At 52.0% G+C, this 17,707-nt stretch overlaps 1 protein-coding gene across 8 annotated transcripts in view; it reads right to left on the bottom strand.

Moving 5' to 3' along the window:
- LOC137306054 (ryanodine receptor 1-like) overlaps positions 1–17,707 on the bottom strand; it is a 332,570-nt gene that overhangs the window by 164,739 nt on the left and 150,124 nt on the right. For all 8 annotated transcript variants that reach the window (XM_067975094.1, XM_067975097.1, XM_067975096.1 and 5 more), the window contains exons 46-47: positions 17,502–17,583; positions 16,003–16,133 (exon numbers count right to left, since the gene is read on the bottom strand). In XM_067975094.1, coding sequence (XP_067831195.1) covers positions 16,003–16,133; positions 17,502–17,583 — 213 coding nt within the window. The remainder of the gene's footprint in view (positions 1–16,002; positions 16,134–17,501; positions 17,584–17,707) is intronic.

The following is a 17,707-nucleotide window of genomic DNA, read 5'->3' as shown; positions in this document are numbered from 1 at the left end:
GGGGGAAGAGAGAGAGAGAGAAGATCGGGGGAGAAGAAGAGCGAGAAGAAGATCAGGGGGGAAGAGAGAGAGAGAAGATCAGGGGGGAAGAGAGAGAGAGAAGATCGGGGGGGAAGAGAGAGAGAGAAGATCGGGGGGGAAGAGAGAGAGAGAAGATCGGGGGGGAAGAGAGAGAGAGAAGATCGGGGGGGAAGAGAGAGAGAGAGATCGGGGGGGAAGAGAGAGAGAGAAGATCGGGGGGGAAGAGAGAGGGAGACGATCGGGGGGGAAGAGAGAGAGAGAAGATCGGGGGGGAAGAGAGAGAGAGAAGATCGGGGGGGAAGAGAGAGAGAAGATCGGGGGGGAAGAGAGAGAGAGAAGATCGGGGGGGGAAGAGAGAGAGAGAGAATCGGGGGGGGGGAAGAGAGAGAGAAGATCGGGGGGGGAAGAGAGAGAGAGAAGATCGGGGGAGAAGAGAGAGAGAGAAGATCGGGGGGGGAAGAGAGAGAGAGAAGATCAGGGGGGAAGAGAGAGAGAGAAGATCGGGGGGGAAGAGAGAGAGAGAAGATCGGGGGGGAAGAGAGAGAGAGAAGATCGGGGGGGAAGAGAGAGAGAGAAGATCGGGGGGGGAAGAGAGAGAGAGAAGATCGGGGGGGAAGAGAGAGAGAGAAGATCGGGGGGGAAGAGAGGGAGGGAGACGATCGGGGGGGGAAGAGAGAGAGAGAAGATCGGGGGGGAAGAGAGAGAGAGAAGATCGGGGGGGAAGAGAGAGAGAGAAGATCGGGGGGGAAGAGAGAGAGAGAAGATCGGGGGGGAAGAGAGAGAGAGAAGATCGGGGGGGAAGAGAGAGAGAGAAGATCGGGGGGGGAAGAGAGAGAGAGAAGATCGGGGGGGAAGAGAGAGAGAGAAGATCGGGGGGGAAGAGAGAGAGAGAAGATCGGGGGGGAAGAGAGAGAGAGAAGATCGGGGGGGAAGAGAGAGAGAGAAGATCGGGGGGGAAGAGAGAGAGAGAAGATCGGGGGGGAAGAGAGAGAGAGAAGATCGGGGGGGAAGAGAGAGAGAGAAGATCGGGAGGGAAGGAGAGAGAGAAGATCGGGGGGGAAGAGAGAGAGAGAAGATCGGGGGGAAGAGAGAGAGAGAAGATCGGGGGGGAAGAGAGAGAGAGAAGATCGGGGGGGAAGAGAGAGAGAGAAGATCGGGGGGGAAGAGAGAGAGAGAAGATCGGGGGGGAAGAGAGAGAGAGAAGATCGGGGGGGAAGAGAGAGAGAGAAGATCGGGGGGGGGAAGAGAGAGAGAGAAGATCGGGGGGAAGAGAGAGAGAGAGAAGATCGGGGGGAAGAGAGAGAGAGAGAAGATCGGGGGGGAAGAGAGAGAGAGAGAGAGAGAGAGAGAGAGAGAGGAGAACAACAACAACGACAAGGATCGGGGGGGGAAGAGAGAAAGGAGAAGATCGTGTGGGTGGGGAGAGGAGAAGATCATGGGGGGGGGAAGAGAGAGAGAGAGAGGAAGGATCAGGGGGGAAAAAAGAGATAGAAGATCGTGGGGGAGAGAGAGAGAGAGAGGAAGAAGAAGAAGAAGAAGAATAAGAATAAGTTCGGGGGGGGGAGAGAGAGAGAGAGAGAGAGAGAGAGAGGAGAACATCGTTGGGGGGAGAGAGAGAGAGAGGAGAAGATCGTGTGGGGGAGAGAGAGGAGAAGATTGTGGCGGGGGGGAAGAGAGAGAGAGAGGAGAAGATCATGGGGGGAGAGAGAGAGAGAGAGAGAGAGGATCGGGGGGGAGAGAGAGAAGATCGCGGGGGGGGAAGAGGGAGGGAGAGAGAAGATCATGGGGGGGGGAGAAGAGAGAGAGAAGATCATGGGGGGGGTAGAGAGGGAGAAGATCGTGGGGGGGGGGGGGAAGAGAGAGGAGAAGATCGTGGGAAGGGAAGAGAGAGAGAAGATCGTGGGGGAGGGAAGAGAGAGAGAAGATCGTGGGGGAGGAAGAGAGAGAGAAGATCGTGGGGGAGGGAAGAGAGAGAGAAGATCGTGGGGGAGGGAAGAGAGCGAGAAGATCGTGGGGGAGGGAAGAGAGAGAGAGAAGATCGTGGGGGAGGGAAGAGAGAGAGTAGATCGTGGGGGAGGAAAGAGAGAGAAGATCGTGGGGAGGGGAAGAGAGAGAAGATCGTGGGGGAGGGAAGAGAGAGAAGATCGTGGGGGAGGGAAGAGAGAGAAGATCGTGGGGGAGGGAAGAGAGAGAAGATCGTGGGGGAGGGAAGAGAGAGAAGATCGTGGGGGAGGGAAGAGAGAGAAGATCGTGGGGGAGGGAAGAGAGAGAAGATCGTGGGGGGGGGGGGAGGAGAGAGAGAGAAGATCGTGGGGGGGGGAAAGAGAGAAAGGAGAAGATTGTGGGGGAGAGAGAGAGAAGAAGAAGAAGAAGAAGAAGAAGAAGTTCGGGGGGGAAGAGAGAGAAGATCGTGTGGGGGGGGAGAGGAGAAGATCGTGGGGGGTGGGAGGAGAGAGAGAGAGAGAGAGAGAGAGAGAGGCGAAGATCGTGGGGGAGGGAAGAGAGAGTGAGAAGATCGTGGGGGAGGGAAGAGAGAGAGAAGGTCGTGGGGGAGGGAAGAGAGATAGAAGATCGTGGGGGAGGGAAGAGAGATAGAAGATCGTGGGGGAGGGAAGAGAGAGAAGATCGTGGGGGAGGGAAGAGAGAGAGAAGATCGTGGGGGAGGGAAGAGAGAGAGAAGATCGTGGGGGAGGGAAGAGAGAGAGAAGATCGTGGGGGAGGGAAGAGAGAGAGAAGATCGTGGGGGAAGGAAGAGAGAGAGAAGATCGTGGGGGAGGGAAGAGAGAGAGAAGATCGTGGGGGAGGGAAGAGAGAGAGAAGATCGTGGGGGAGGGAAGAGAGAGAGAAGATCGTGGGGGAGGGAAGAGAGAGAGAAGATCGTGGGGGAGGGAAGAGAGAGAGAAGATCGTGGGGGAGGGAAGAGAGAGAGAAGATCGTGGGGGGGGGGAAGAGAGAAAGGAGAAGATTGTGGGGGAGAGAGAGAAGAAGAAGAAGAAGAAGAAGAAGATCTGGGGGGAAAGAGAGAGAGAAGATCGTGTGGGGTGGGGGGGGAGAGGAGAAGATCGTGGGGGGTGGGAGGAGAGAGAGAGAGAGAGAAGAGAAGATCGGGTGAGAGAAAGAGAGAGGTGAAGATCGGGGGAAGAGAGACAGAAGATCGGGGGGAAGAGAGAGAGAAGATCGGGGGGAAGAGAGAGAGAGAGAGAGAGAAGAACAACAAGATCGGGGGGGGGGGGAGAGAGAGAGGAGAAGATCGTGGGGGTGGGGAGAGGAGAAGATTGTGGGGGAGAGAGAGAAGAAGAACAAGAACAAGAACAAGATCGGGGGGGGGAAGAGAGAGACGAGAAGATCGTGTGGGGGGGGGGGGGAGAGGAGAAGATCGTGGGGGGTGGGAGGAGAGAGAGAGAGAGAGAGAAGCAGAAGAACAGGGAGAGAGAGAGGAGAAGATCGGGGAGAGAGAGAGAGAGCGAGAGAGAAGAGAAGATCAGGTGAGAGAAAGAGAGAGGTGAAGATCGGGGGGAAGAGAGAGAGAGAGAGAGAGAGAGAGAGAGAGAGAGAGAGAACAACAAGATCGGGGGGGGGGGGAGAGAGAGAGGAGAAGATCGTGGGGGTGGGGAGAGGAGAAGATCGTGGGGAGGAAGAGAGAGAGAGAGAGAGAGAGAGAGAGGAAGGATCAGGGTGGAAAAATGAGATAGAAGATCGGGTGGGAGAGAGAGAGAGAAGATCGTGGGGGGGGGGGAAGAGAGAGAGGAGAAGATCGTGGGGGGGGGGAAAGAGAGAGAGGAGAAGATCGTGGGGGAGGGAAGAGAGAGAGAAGATCGTGGGGGAGGGAAGAGAGAGAGAAGATCGTGGGGGAGGGAAGAGAGAGAGAAGATCGTGGGGGAGGAAGAGAGAGAGAAGATCGTGGGGGAGGGAAGAGAGAGAGAAGATCGTGGGGGAGGGAAGAGAGAGAGAAGATCGTGGGGGAGGGAAGAGAGAGAGAAGATCGTGGGGGAGGGAAGAGAGAGAGAAGATCGTGGGGGAGGGAAGAGAGAGAGAAGACCGTGGGGGAGGGAAGAGAGAGAGAAGACCGTGGGGGAGGGAAGAGAGAGAGAAGACCGTGGGGGAGGGAAGAGAGAGAGAAGACCGTGGGGGAGGGAAGAGAGAGAGAAGATCGTGGGGGAGGGAAGAGAGAGAGAAGATCGTGGGGGAGGGAAGAGAGAGAGAAGATCGTGGGGGAGGAAGAGAGAGAGAAGATCGTGGGGGAGGGAAGAGAGAGAGAAGATCGTGGGGGAGGGAAGAGAGAGAGAAGATCGTGGGGGAGGGAAGAGAGAGAGAAGATCGTGGGGGAGGGAAGAGAGAGAGAAGATCGTGGGGGAGGGAAGAGAGAGAGAAGATCGTGGGGGAGGGAAGAGAGAGAGAAGATCGTGGGGGAGGGGAGAGAGAAGATCGTGGGGGAGGGAAGAGAGAGAGAAGATCGTGGGGGAGGGAAGAGAGAGAGAAGATCGTGGGGGGGGGAAGAGAGAGAGGAGAAGATCGTGGGGGGGGGAGAGAGAGAGGAGAAGATCGTGGGGGGGGGAAGAGAGAGAGGAGAGAGATCGTGGGGGGGGGAAGAGAGAGAGAAGATCGTGGGGGAGGGAAGAGAGAGAGAAGATCGTGGGGGAGGGAAGAGAGAGAGAAGATCGTGGGGGGAGGGAAGAGAGAGAGAAGATCGTGGGGGAGGAAGAGAGAGAAGATCGTGGGGGAGGGAAGAGAGAGAGAAGATCGTGGGGGGAGGGAAGAGAGAGAGAAGATCGTGGGGGAGGGAGAGAGAGAAGATCGTGGGGGAGGGAAGAGAGAGAGAGAAGATCGTGGGGGGGGGGGGAAGAGAGAGAGGAGAAGATCGTGGGGGGGGGAAGAGAGAGAGGAGAAGATCGTGGGGGGGGGGAAGAGAGAGAGGAGAAGATCGTGGGGGGGGGAAGAGAGAGAGAAGATCGTGGGGGAGGGAAGAGAGAGAGAAGATCGTGGGGAGGGGAGAGAGAAGATCGTGGGGGAGGGAAGAGAGAGAGAAGATCGTGGGGAGGGAAGAGAGAGAGAAGATCGTGGGGGAGGGAAGAGAGAGAGAAGATCGTGGGGGAGGGAAGAGAGGGAGAAGATCGTGGGGGAGGGAAGAGAGAGAGAAGATCGTGGGGGAGGGAAGAGAGAGAGAAGATCGTGGGGGAGGGAAGAGAGAGAGAAGATCGTGGGGGAGGGAAGAGAGAGAGAAGATCGTGGGGGAGGGAAGAGAGAGAGAAGATCGTGGGGGAGGGAAGAGAGAGAGAAGATCGTGGGGAGGGAAGAGAGAGAGAGAAGATCGTGGGGGGAGGGAAGAGAGAGAGAAGATCGTGGGGGAGGGAAGAGAGAGAGAAGAACGTGGGGGAGGGAAGAGAGAGAGAAGATCGTGGGGGAGGGAAGAGAGAGAGAAGATCGTGGGGGAGGGGAGAGAGAAGATCGTGGGGGAGGGAAGAGAGAGAGAAGATCGTGGGGGAGGAAGAGAGAGAGAGAAGATCGTGGGGGGAGGGAAGAGAGAGAGAAGATCGTGGGGGAGGGAAGAGAGAGAGAAGATCGTGGGGGAGGGAAGAGAGAGAGAAGATCGTGGGGGAGGGAAGAGAGAGAGAAGATCGTGGGGGAGGGAAGAGAGAGAGAAGATCGTGGGGGAGGGAAGAGAGAGAGAAGATCGTGGGGAGGGAAGAGAGTGAGAAGATCGTGGGGGAGGGAAGAGAGTGAGAAGATCGTGGGGGAGGGAGGAGAAAGAGAAGATCGTGGGGGAGGGAAGAGAGAGAGAAGATCGTAGGGGAGGGACGAGAGAGAGAAGATCGTGGGGGAGGGAAGAGAGAGAGAAGATCGTGGGGGAGGAAGAGAGAGAGAAGATCGTGGGGGGGGGGGGGAAGAGAGAAAGGAGAAGATTGTGGGGGGGAGAGAGAGAGAGAAGAAGAACAACAACAACATCGGGGGGAAGAGAGAGAGAAGAAGATCGTGCGGGGGGGAGAGGAGAAGATCGTGGGGATGGGAGGCGAGAGAGAAGATCGTGGGGGAGGGAAGAGAGAGAGAAGATCGTGGGGGAGGGAAGAGAGAGAGAAGATCGTGGGGGAGGGAAGAGAGAGCGAAGATCGTGGGGGAGGGAAGAGAGAGCGAAGATCGTGGGGGAGGGAAGAGAGAGAGGAGAATATTGTGGGGGAGAGAGAGAGAAGAAGAAGAAGAAGAAGAAGAACAAGATCGGGGGGGAAGAGAGAGAGGAGAAGATCGTGTGGGGGGGGGGGGAGAGGAGAAGATCGTGGGGGTGGGAGGAGAGAGAGAGAGAGAGAGAGAGAGAAGCAGAAGATCAGGGAGAGAGAGAGGAGAAGATCGGGGAGAGAGAGAGAGAGCGAGAGAGAAGAGAAGATCGGGTGAAAGAAAGAGAGAGAGAGAGGTGAAGATCGGGGGGAAGAGAGAGAGAAGATCGGGGGGAAGAGAGAGAGAGAGAGGGAGGGGGAGAGAGAGAGAGAGAGAGAGAGAGAGAGAAGAACAACAAGATCGGGGGGGGGGGGAAGAGAGAGAGGAGAAGATCGTGGGGGTGGGGGAGAGGAGAAGATCGTGGGGGGGAAGAGAGGAGAAGATCGTGGGGGGAAGAGAGAGAGAGAGAGAGAGAGAGAGGAAGATCAGGGTGGAAAAAGAGATAGAAGATCGTGGGGGAGAGAGAGAGAGAGAGAGGGGAAGAAGAAGATCGGGTGGGAGAGAGAGAGAGAAGATCGTGGGGGGGGGGGAAGAGAGAGAGGAGAAGATCATGGGCGGGGAAGAGAGAGAGGAGAAGATCGTGGGGGAGGGAAGAGAGAGAGAGAGAGAAGATCGTGGGGGAGGGAAGAGAGAGAGAAGATCGTGGGGGAGGGAAGAGAGAGAGAAGATCGTGGGGGAGGAAGAGAGAGAGAAGATCGTGGGGGAGGGAAGAGAGAGAGAAGATCGTGGGGGAGGGGGAGAGAGAAGATCGTGGGGGAGGGAAGAGAGAGAGAAGATCGTGGGGGAGGGAAGAGAGAGAGAAGATCGTGGGGGAGGGAAGAGAGAGAGAAGATCGTGGGGGAGGGAAGAGAGAGAGAAGATCGTGGGGGAGGGAAGAGAGAGAGAAGATCGTGGGGGAGGGAAGAGAGAGAGAAGATCGTGGGGGAGGGAAGAGAGAGAGAAGATCGTGGGGGAGGGAAGAGAGAGAGAAGATCGTGGGGGAGGGAAGAGAGAGAGAAGATCGTGGGGGAGGGAAGAGAGAGAGAAGATCGTGGGGGAGGGAAGAGAGAGAGAAGATCGTGGGGGAGGGAAGAGAGAGAGAAGATCGTGGGGGGGGGGAAGAGAGAAAGGAGAAGATTGTGGGGGGGAGAGAGAGAGAGAGAAGAACAACAACAACATTGGGGGGGGAAGAGAGAGAGGAGAAGATCGTGCGGGGGGGAGAGGAGAAGATTGTGGGGATGGGAGGAGAGAGAGTGAGAGAGAAGCAGAAGATCAGGGAGAGAGAGAGAGAAGATCGGAGAGAGAGAGCGAGAGAGAGAGAGAGCGAGAGAGAAGATCGGGTGAGAGAAAGAGAGAGAGAGGTGAAGATCGGGGGGAAGAGAGAGAAGATCAGGGGGGGAGAGAGAGAGAGAGAGAGAGAGAGAGAGAGAGAGGAGAAGAACAACAACAAGATCGGGGGGAAGAGAGAGAGAAGATCGTGGGTTGGGGAGAGGAGAAGATCGTGGGGGGGAAGAAAGAGAGAGAGAGGAAGGATCAGGGGGGAAAAAAGAGATAGAAGATCGTGGGGGGGGGGAGAGAGAGAGAGGAAGAAGATCCTGGGGGGGGGGGAAGAGAGAGAGGAGAAGATCGTGGGGGGGGGGAAAGAGAGAGAGGAGAAGATCGTGTGGGGGGGAAGAGAGGGAGGAGAAGATTGTGTGGGGGAGAGAGAGAGAGAGAGGAGAAGATCGTGTGGGGGAGAGAGGAGAAGATCGTAGCGGGGGGGAAAGAGAGAGAGAGAGAGAGAGAAAATCGTGGGGGGGGGAGAAGAGAGAGAGGGAGGAGAAGATCATGGGGGGTAGAGAGAGAGAGAGAGAGAGAGAGAGAAAGACAGAGGACAAGATCGGGGGGCGGGAAGAGAGAGAGAGAGGGAGGGGGGAGAGAGAGAGAGAGAGGAGATGATCGGGGGGCGGGAAGAGAGAGAGAGAGGGAGAGAGAGAGAGAGAAGACAAATGGGAGGGGAAGAGAGAGAGAGAGAAGATCGTGGGGGTGTGAGAGGAGAAGATCGTTGGGGGTGGGAGAGGAGAAGATCGTGGGGGTGGGAGAGGAGAAGATCGTGGGGGTGGGAGAGGAGAAGATCGTGGGGGGGGGGGGGGGAGAGGAGAAGATCGTGGGGGGGGGGGGAGAGGAGAAGATCGTGGGGGGAGGAGAAGATCGTGGGGGGGGGGGGAGGAGAAGATCGTGGTGGGGGGGGAGGAGAAGATCGTGGTGGGGGGGGGAGGAGAAGATCGTGGGGGGGGGGGGGGGGAGGAGAAGATCGTGGGGGGGGGGAGGAGAAGATCGTGGGGGGGGGGGGAGGAGAAGATCGTGGGGGGGGGGAGGAGAAGATCGTGGGGGGGGGGGAGGAGAAGATCGTGGGGGGGGGGGGAGGAGAAGATCGTGGGGGGGGGGGGAGGAGAAGATCGTGGGGGGGGGGAGGAGAAGATCGTGGGGGGGGGGGGGGAGGAGAAGATCGTGGGGGGGGGAGGAGAAGATCGTGGGGGGGGGGGAGAGGAGAAGATCGTGGGGGGAGGAGAAGATCGTGGGGGGGGGGGGGGGGAGGAGAAGATCGTGGTGGGGGGGGGGGAGGAGAAGATCGTGGGGGGGGGGAGGAGAAGATCGTGGGGGGGGGGAGGAGAAGATCGTGGGGGGGGGGGGGAGGAGAAGATCGTGGGGGGAGGGGGAGGAGAAGATCGTGGGGGGGGGGAGGAGAAGATCGTGGGGGGGGGGGAGGAGAAGATCGTGGGGGGGGGGGGGAGGAGAAGATCGTGGGGGGGGGAGGAGAAGATTGTGGGGGGGGGGGAGGAGAAGATCGTGGGGGGGGGGGGGAGGAGAAGATCGTGGGGGGGGGGGGGGAGGAGAAGATCGTGGGGGGGGGGAGGAGAAGATCGTGGGGGGGGGGGGGGAGGAGAAGATCGTGGGGGGGGGGGGGAGGAGAAGATCGTGGGGGGGGGGGGGGAGGAGAAGATCGTGGGGGGGGGGGGGGAGGAGAAGATCGTGGGGGGGGGGGAGGAGAAGATCGTGGGGGGGGGGGGAGGAGAAGATCGTGGGGGGGGGGGGAGGAGAAGATCGTGGGGGGGGGGGGGAGGAGAAGATCGTGGGGGGGGGGGGGAGGAGAAGATCGTGGCGGGGGGGGAGGAGGAGAAGATCGTGGGTGGGGGGGGGGAGGAGATCGTGGGGGGGAGGAGAAGATCGTGGGGGGGGAGGAGAAGATCGTGGGGGGGGAGGAGAAGATCGTGGGGGGGAGGAGAAGATCGTGGGGGGGGAGGAGAAGATCGTGGGGGGGGAGGAGAAGATCGTGGGGGGGGAGGAGAAGATCGTGGGGGGGGAGGAGAAGATCGTGGGGGGGGAGGAGAAGATCGTGGGGGGGGAGGAGAAGATCGTGGGGGGGGAGGAGAAGATCGTGGGGGGGGGGGAGGAGAAGATCGTGGGGGGGGGGGAGGAGAAGATCGTGGGGGGGGGGGAGGAGAAGATCGTGGGGGGGGGGGAGGAGAAGATCGTGGGGGGGGGGAGGAGAAGATCGTGGGGGGGGGAGGAGAAGATCGTGGGGGGGGGAGGAGAAGATCGTGGGGGGGGGAGGAGAAGATCGTGGTGGGGGGGAGGAGAAGATCGTGGGGGGGGGAGGAGAAGATCGTGGGGGGGGGGGGGGAGGAGAAGGTCGTGGTGGGGGGAGGAGAAGATCGTGGTGGGGGGAGGAGAAGATCGTGGTGGGGGGAGGAGGAGAAGATCGTGGTGGGGGGAGGAGAAGATCGTGGTGGGGGGAGGAGGAGAAGATCGTGGGGGGGGGAGGAGGAGAAGATCGTGGGGGGGGGAGGAGGAGAAGATCGTGGGGGGGGGGAGGAGGAGAAGATCGTGGGGGGGAAGGAGGAGAAGATCGTGGGGGGGGAGGAGAGGAGAAGATCACGGGGTTGGGTGGGGAGAGGAGAAGATCGTGGGGTGGGAGGAGAGGAGAAGATCATGGGGGTGGGGGGAGAGGAGAAGATCGTGGGGGGGGAGGAGAGGAGAAGATCACGGGGGTGGGTGGGGAGAGGAGAAGATCGTGGGGGGGGAGGAGAGGAGAAGATCACGGGGGTGGGTGGGGAGAGGAGAAGATCACGGGGGTGGGTGGGGAGAGGAGAAGATCGTGGGGTGGGAGGAGAGGAGAAGATCATGGGGGTGGGTGGGGAGAGAAGATCGTGGGGGGGGGAGGAGAGGAGAAGATCACGGGGGTGGGTGGGGAGAGGAGAAGATCGTGGGGGGGGAGGAGAGGAGAAGATCATGGGGGTGGGGGGAGGGGAGAAGATCGTGGGGGTGGGGGGAGAGGAGAAGATCGTGGGGGTGGGGGGAAGAGTGAGAGAGAGAGAGAAAGAGAGAGAGAAGCAGAAGATCAGGGCGAGAGAGAGAGAGAGAAGATCGGGGGGAGAGAGAGAGGGGAGAAGATCGGGGGGGAGGGAGAGTGAGAGAGAGAGAGAGAGAGAGAGAAAAGATCGGGGCGGTGGGGGGGAGTGGAAGAGAGTCCCCGGCGTGAATCGGTAGCCATGGGAAAGCCGCCCAGCTAAGTTAAAAATCGTTCTAACTACTTAATATGTCATAAGTAAAGTACCTTCAGTACTTTACTTGTGACATATTAGTTGTTAGAATGATTTTAATTATTGGCGGGACTTCCGGATTCGGGTGCGCGTGCACACACACAGGTGTGCCTGTGGGGAACTTGGAAGTCAGCGGGTTGGAGTCGGCAATTTAAGGTTAAAACTGAGGAACAGGTGTAGGCCATTTAGCCCTTCGAGCCTGTTCCGTCATTCAGTGAGATCATGGCTGATCTGTGACCTAACTCCATGTACTTGCGTAGCCCCATATCTCTTAATACCTTTGGTTAACAAAAATCTATCCATCTCAGATTAAACTTAACAATTGAACTAGCAGCAACTGCCGTTTGCAGAAGAGAGTTCCAAACTTCTACCACTCTTTGCATGTAGAAGTGTTTCCAAACTTCTCTCCTGAAAGTCCTGGCTCTAATTTTTATGCTATGTCCCCTAGTTTTAGACTCCCCAACTAGCAGAAATAGTTTCTCTCTATCTACCCTATCAGTTCTCTTTAATAGCTTGAAAACTTCGATCAAATCACCCCACAACCTTCTAAATTCCAAGTAACACAACCCTAGTTTGTGTAATCGCACCTCGTAATTTAACTCTTGGAGTCCAGGTATCATTCTAGTAAGTCTCCGCTGCACTCCTTCCAAGGCTAATATATCCTTCCTAAGGTGCGGTGCCCAGAACTGAACACAGTACTCCAGGTGTGATCTAACAAGGGCTTTGTTATCAATAGGTGATGATAGGGGTGCTAGAATTAGCCTTAGCACCTCTGGGTTAGGGAGGGGGAAAAATCCATCAAGGTTTGCACTGCTGATTGCTATCCAGTGAAACCTGTTAAAAGTGCAATATGTGGATACCAAGTGAGTCGAGAATTGAGCTTGCCTCTGCAGACTGCCCTTTGCAGTCAATAACCTGCTGACATTTCTTGTCACATATGAATAATGGCAACTTGGGTGAGGTACTCATGGGCACCTATGGGTTTGTGTCCAAGTGAGAAGTCAACATGCTCAGAAAAGGAAGGGAGGGGAAAAATTAGTAGAGAAAACTAGCAAGGAAAAAGAAAGAGGTATGTTACAGTAAAGTTGAACATCAGAGTCTTACCTTGGGATGGACAAGGTGGGTAGCTCAGGGGGCAAATTGCACACTGAGGAGAGGCCAGGGTTTTAACAGTGTGTAGTGCCTTTGGGACATTGATATGGGCAATAAGAAGCCAGTGATCTACCAGTGATTCGGAGGTCTCTTTGGACCCTTCTAGCTGGACCATTTTAGCAATTTCTAACTAGAAAAATAAGTATGCTGTAAGTACTGGTAGTTGCTGCACTTATACTTATTATAGCCAAGATCCTGAAATTTAAGGCAGCTTAAAACAGTTCAGAGGAGGGAGAGACTATTAGATATTGGGGTTAAGTTTACTTTGGTGTAACAATTTTAATTACTGACACAATTGATTTCTTTTAAACTGTATAATTAACATATAAAAATGCAAACAAAGATTATAATCATACTATGGATTGTGATATTCATTGAAAATTTATAACAAAATTATAATCATTAATTATTGATGGGGGAAAAACAGTATTTTAATCCCCCCTCCAACGTTTTGGTTCAATTTGAGCACAGAATTACAAATATTATACTGAACATTCAGATGTTTCATGAAGCAGGATATGAATTAATAGCACCTAATCTACATCAGCAAAAGCAAACACTGAAAAGCAAACACTGACTCTCACTTTAAATCAATGTGCCAGCCCCAAATTTTCACTTTGTTTTGCTTTAGGCATTTCCGCATGGATAAGTTTTGATGAAATTTGACTAATCTGCTATGTGAATTTTTCTGTACGTTTAAAACTCGTTTAAAAAAAATGCTAGTCATCCTTTTTTGTAAATTTTTGTGCTCATTATGATGTGGGATATGTCGCAGTTGGAATAATGAACTCTTTCTTAATTAGGGCACCCAGTTTCAGCATTAAGCACCCCGAGATTAGCCATAGCACAGATAAATGCAAAATAAAGCACCCACTACTCTGCCGCAATGATGTGCTTCTGCCTCAACCTCAGATGATCATCCACTATTATACCAGCCTTTCCCACACTAGTCTTCCGATGGCTTCTCTGAGTGAGATTGCTAATCAATGCGTAATTAACAGCACCTTCGTGCTGTGGGTCCATGCCCATTTCGAACAGTGCTGAGACTACCCAAATTCATTTCACGTGGGACTCTTAAAGCAAAAATATAGGGTCAGAAATAGTTCACATTGGTGTAGCAACGTCTGCAGCAGCTCCTACGAATAAAAGGTACAAATTTACCTCCCGTGGATTGTAAGATTCTCAAAATTCACAGATCCCCCAAAACTTGGAGAAAAACCCTAAAGAAAAGGACGTTGGACTCTTTTCTAACCATTTCAGGGTGATGAATTGTATTGGGCCTAACAGAGGGTGATTCAAGGTCAAAAACCAAGATTTGGTATTTTTTTAAAAAAAGGCATGTTTGGGCTTGTAAAGGAAAAGGCTGCAAAAGGAGTTGGGATCAACCTCTGTAATAGACGGTTTGAGTATTGGAGTTAAATCAAACTGTCTGGGGAACTATGTGACCTCACTCAGCCCCTATCAGATATTTATATTCAGACAATAGACCCACAGAAGAGCAGTCCCCACCCAAATTACAGGACCCATCCAAAACATGCATAAAACAAATCCAATCACCCCACTCCATAGAAATCTCAGGCCCAGTCAGGAAACTCGAAACCTGAGCACAACGACCACAATCAAGCAAGAGCTCAACAACTCATGTAACCATCCCGAAACCACTTCACACACAAGTTACTCTTAACGAGCCCGCCAAAATCTTACAATAAACCAGGTTAGATTTGGCGTGCAGATAAGGAGGCTTCAATTAGTATAATTGAAGGCCCATTTTCTCAAGAAGGCAGTTCAGCCAGGAGTTCGACAGCTCGGAAGACGATAGTTCAACAAGGTGAGGGGGCAACAGAAAGAAGTTCAACAGAGAAGGTCAGCAGCTCTAGAAGCAGGCTGACACACAAGAAGAAACTAGAGCAACAGCCCCAGTGACCATCAGACACCTCGCGGCAACAAGGGCCTTACGAAACAACCAACCTAATATTACCACCAACAACTGGGTAATATTGGGCCACCGCGACCAAAGAAAACCAACTCGGGAGAAAACCGAAGATCCGCAAAGTTTCCACTCTACAATCTATTCCTGACTTACCCCTGGGTAAGTTTTCTACTCAAAAGACTCTAAATCCTATCCCTTTACGAAGAAAAGTGGGTACTCACCCGAAAGATCCAAGATGCACCCTACCGCATTAGCGGACTCGTGCAGACTGACCAGCTACGCAGTTGAAGTCCTCTACCGCTTCCGGGGTATGGCAGACACCAACCAACACATACAGCCAACCCTGAAATCGCGAACCAGCTCAACTGTCAAGGATTCGTTTGGTGAGCATTATCCCTGGTCCTTTAGAGCCCAACTTAGCTCGTAAAGTGGGATTGGGAGGAGTGGGGTATCTTTCTACTGTAATTTCCCTCATGTGTATTGAAGTGTTCCCCATTTTATTAGATTGTTAAGATTGTTGTGTTGTATTTTCTCTCTTGAATAAAGATCAAAGTTTCTTGCACCAAAACCAGTTGTCTGCTGCACTTTTGTCACAACCCCCAAATAAGTCCAAGGTCTAGAACCAAGGGAATGGGAGCGATTCGAACCGCTCAGAAGTCAGAGGTGAAGCTGACACACACCACCGCCCCCTACAGGATCCGTGCCGTAGACTTGCGTGAATTTGAAGATTTGAAAAAAAAGACAACACTCAGCCCAGCCTCTGAACAGCGTGGGTTGATGCGCATGGGAAATGTCTGAGAATGGAAGTCCCACCCAAAAGCAGGCAAAGATATAGGAGCAAGAGTAGGCCATATGGCCCCTTGAGCCTGCTTTTCCATTCAATTAGATCGTGGTTGATCTTCAACCTCAACTCCACTTTCCTGCCCAATCCCCATATCCCTTGATTCCCCGAGAGTCCAAAAGTCGATCTATCTCAGCCTTGAATATATTCAATGACTCAGCATCCACAGCCCTCTGGGGTAGAGGATTCCAAAGATTCACAATTCTCTGCGTGAAGAAATTTCTCCTCATCTCAGCCCAAAATGGCCGACCCCTTATCCTGCGACTATGCCCCCTAGTTCTAGACTTTCCAGCCAGGGGAAACAATCTCAGCATCTACCTTGTCAAGCCTCCTCATAATCTTATATGTTTCATTGAGATCATCTCTCATTCTTCTAAACTCCAGAGGCCCATTCTACTCAACCTCTCATCCCAGAAACTAATCTAATCTAGTGGACCTTCGCTGCACCGCCTCTAAGGCGAGTATATTCTTCCTTAGATAAGGAGACCAAAACTGTATGCAATACTCCTGGTGAGGTCTCACTAAAGCCCTGTACAACTGTAGTAAGACTTCCTTACTCTTGTACTCCAACACCCTTGCAATAAAGGCAAGTAGAAATCATTCATTTAAAGTGAACTTCTCTATGTTAGTGTAAATAAAAATGTAAACATATCTTTATTACAAAAAGCCAAGCAAATGATTTAATTTAATGAAACTTACAGAAGTTAAAAGTTAAAAAAAATTGTTATTTTTAATATTTTTTGATTATTAAAAAAATTGAATAATTTGACATTCCACAATTTAAAAATTTAATTTTTCATTGTTTCGCAGTCATTAACAGTCACCGCACTTTTAAAAAGTAGTGTAGGGCTGGTATTTTCCAGCTAATCTTGGTGGCGTAAGTATCTTCGTTCCAACTGGGCTGATGGGTACGTTTACGAATGTATAATGATTTCTATGATTTTAGCGTACCATGTCCCTTTAATTTGAAACTGTCAAACTACCGGTGAACCAATGGGAGCAAGTTCGTGATTTCTGGGTTTTAGTGCGCATGTGCGCATTCGCAAACTTACTCCATTGATCCGCCGGCGGTTGGGGAGGACGCCATTATGGAACGGCGTCCCGACATGAGTAATTTCTGAGCCATAGACTTTTATCCATCTGTTTGAGCTAAGTTTGAACCCAGATCCCAGACATCTTTTATTCATTTATATCTAATCTTTCATTAACTCCCTCCATCAAACAATCCACAGAAAACACTGAACTATAACACTTGGTAATTGCAACACTGTGGTTTCTTTTGTACTTACTGGCTCTTTCCCTTGGTGTCTTTGTGTTGTAAACTGAGCATGCATTGTGGTCATTAAGATGATGCTCAAGGAAGGCTACCGGCATGGCAGCTGCCAGTCGGGCGAGACATTCACCCAGAGAGGGGCGCTGCCTGGGGAAAAGGGCCAACATTTGAAAAAGTTAATTAAAAAACAGCATTCTGAAAATCTTTATTAAAACAAGACAGTAATTCTAAAGGATGTCTCAATACTATAGCCACATTAAAAATAATGTGAGTGAACAGCAAGCTGCTAAATAAAAGATATGATGATAGTCTGAGTACCAATGCAACTGGATATGTAAGGTATATGACAATTGTAAAATCTGTCTCTTCCCGTATTTTTGATAATTGAGATCGATCATTAGGCAAAAATATTAAAGCTGGTGTAAATAAGCCTTTCTGCTGGTCAGTTTCCTGGAAAAGTGGCTGAATTAACCTTAATATCAGTCTTGACCTTTGCAATATTTTAAAATGATTAGATATGATCTTTTTTGGTACACTGGCAGAATAAGAATGATGCTTTACAAAGTTCGAATACTTTTTCAATCTTAATGTAGATTATATGTTAATGAGCTCTCTCTGTTGTCCAACACACTAGCAGATATTTCATGTTGAGCAATGAGAACGGTTTTATTTCACCAGTTAGAAATAACATATAACTTACAGTACTGTAGGCAAGAATACACTCATCAATACATGCATCATAGCACTTTCATCCTTGAGGAATTGGTAATGACTAATAAATCAGAAATCAAAACCTCTTCTACCTGTGATCAGGATAATCACATTACATTACTGAGGTTTATAGCACGATAGGACAGAGCTGAGTGACAAATATGACTCCAGAGGACCAATTTTATAAATCCGCCCCATTAGCAGGGAGCCTCACCTGTCCGCAGTGCATACGAGGCAACTGTGGGCAGTGCACCTGTGATTTCTTGCTGTGTGCAGCCAATAGACAAGGACCCCCTCAAGTAGCATGCATTGTAAAACTGGCTCATATGTATCTGGAATTTAGGTTATGAGGAGAAATTAAGAAAGTCAGGATTGTTTTCTTTGTAAAAGATGACTTTCGAAGTAATTGAATTCAAGTTTTCAATATTCTTAAGGAAACTGATAAAAGTTGATTAGGGCAAATTGTTCACTACAGAAAACAGTTACATTTTTTGGTGATGCAAACTAAAAAATTAAGAGGCTAGGAATAAAAAGTTGAGACAGGTGAAATTTTCATCCACAGGGTAACAAGCTTGTGGAATAAGTAACCAAGGGCAGTCACTGAAGTGGACATCGTACATAGGTTCCAGGACATACCTGGAGACAGAGGGGACTGAGAGATATAGTAAAATGGTAAGTAGGCACGGTTGATCTCTTAAAAAGGGACAGTTCGACTGGGCCTAATTGCTTTTTCATGTTCCTAAAAATTCTTGAGTTCCTTCCTCGCAAACTGAAAGCCAGACATGACAAATGGAATTTGAATACCTTTCCACATATGAGTTCTTTGTGGTTCCAAGAGAATAAATACTGGACAAGATTCGGTAGCACGAGACTTGAACATCGTCATCTGAAAAATTAGAAAAATAACAAACGATTTTACCACACAACTTTTATATGGCTACATATATAAAATCTAAGTAGCTCAGAAACAAAAAAAAAATCAGCGCACTCATTTATTTAAAATATGCCAG

Source organism: Heptranchias perlo, chromosome 41 (assembly GCF_035084215.1).
Source record: "Heptranchias perlo isolate sHepPer1 chromosome 41, sHepPer1.hap1, whole genome shotgun sequence".
Lineage (NCBI taxonomy): Eukaryota > Metazoa > Chordata > Chondrichthyes > Hexanchiformes > Hexanchidae > Heptranchias > Heptranchias perlo.
Note: the sequence above shows the minus strand (reverse complement) of the source record. Positions and strands in the feature narration are given on the sequence as shown.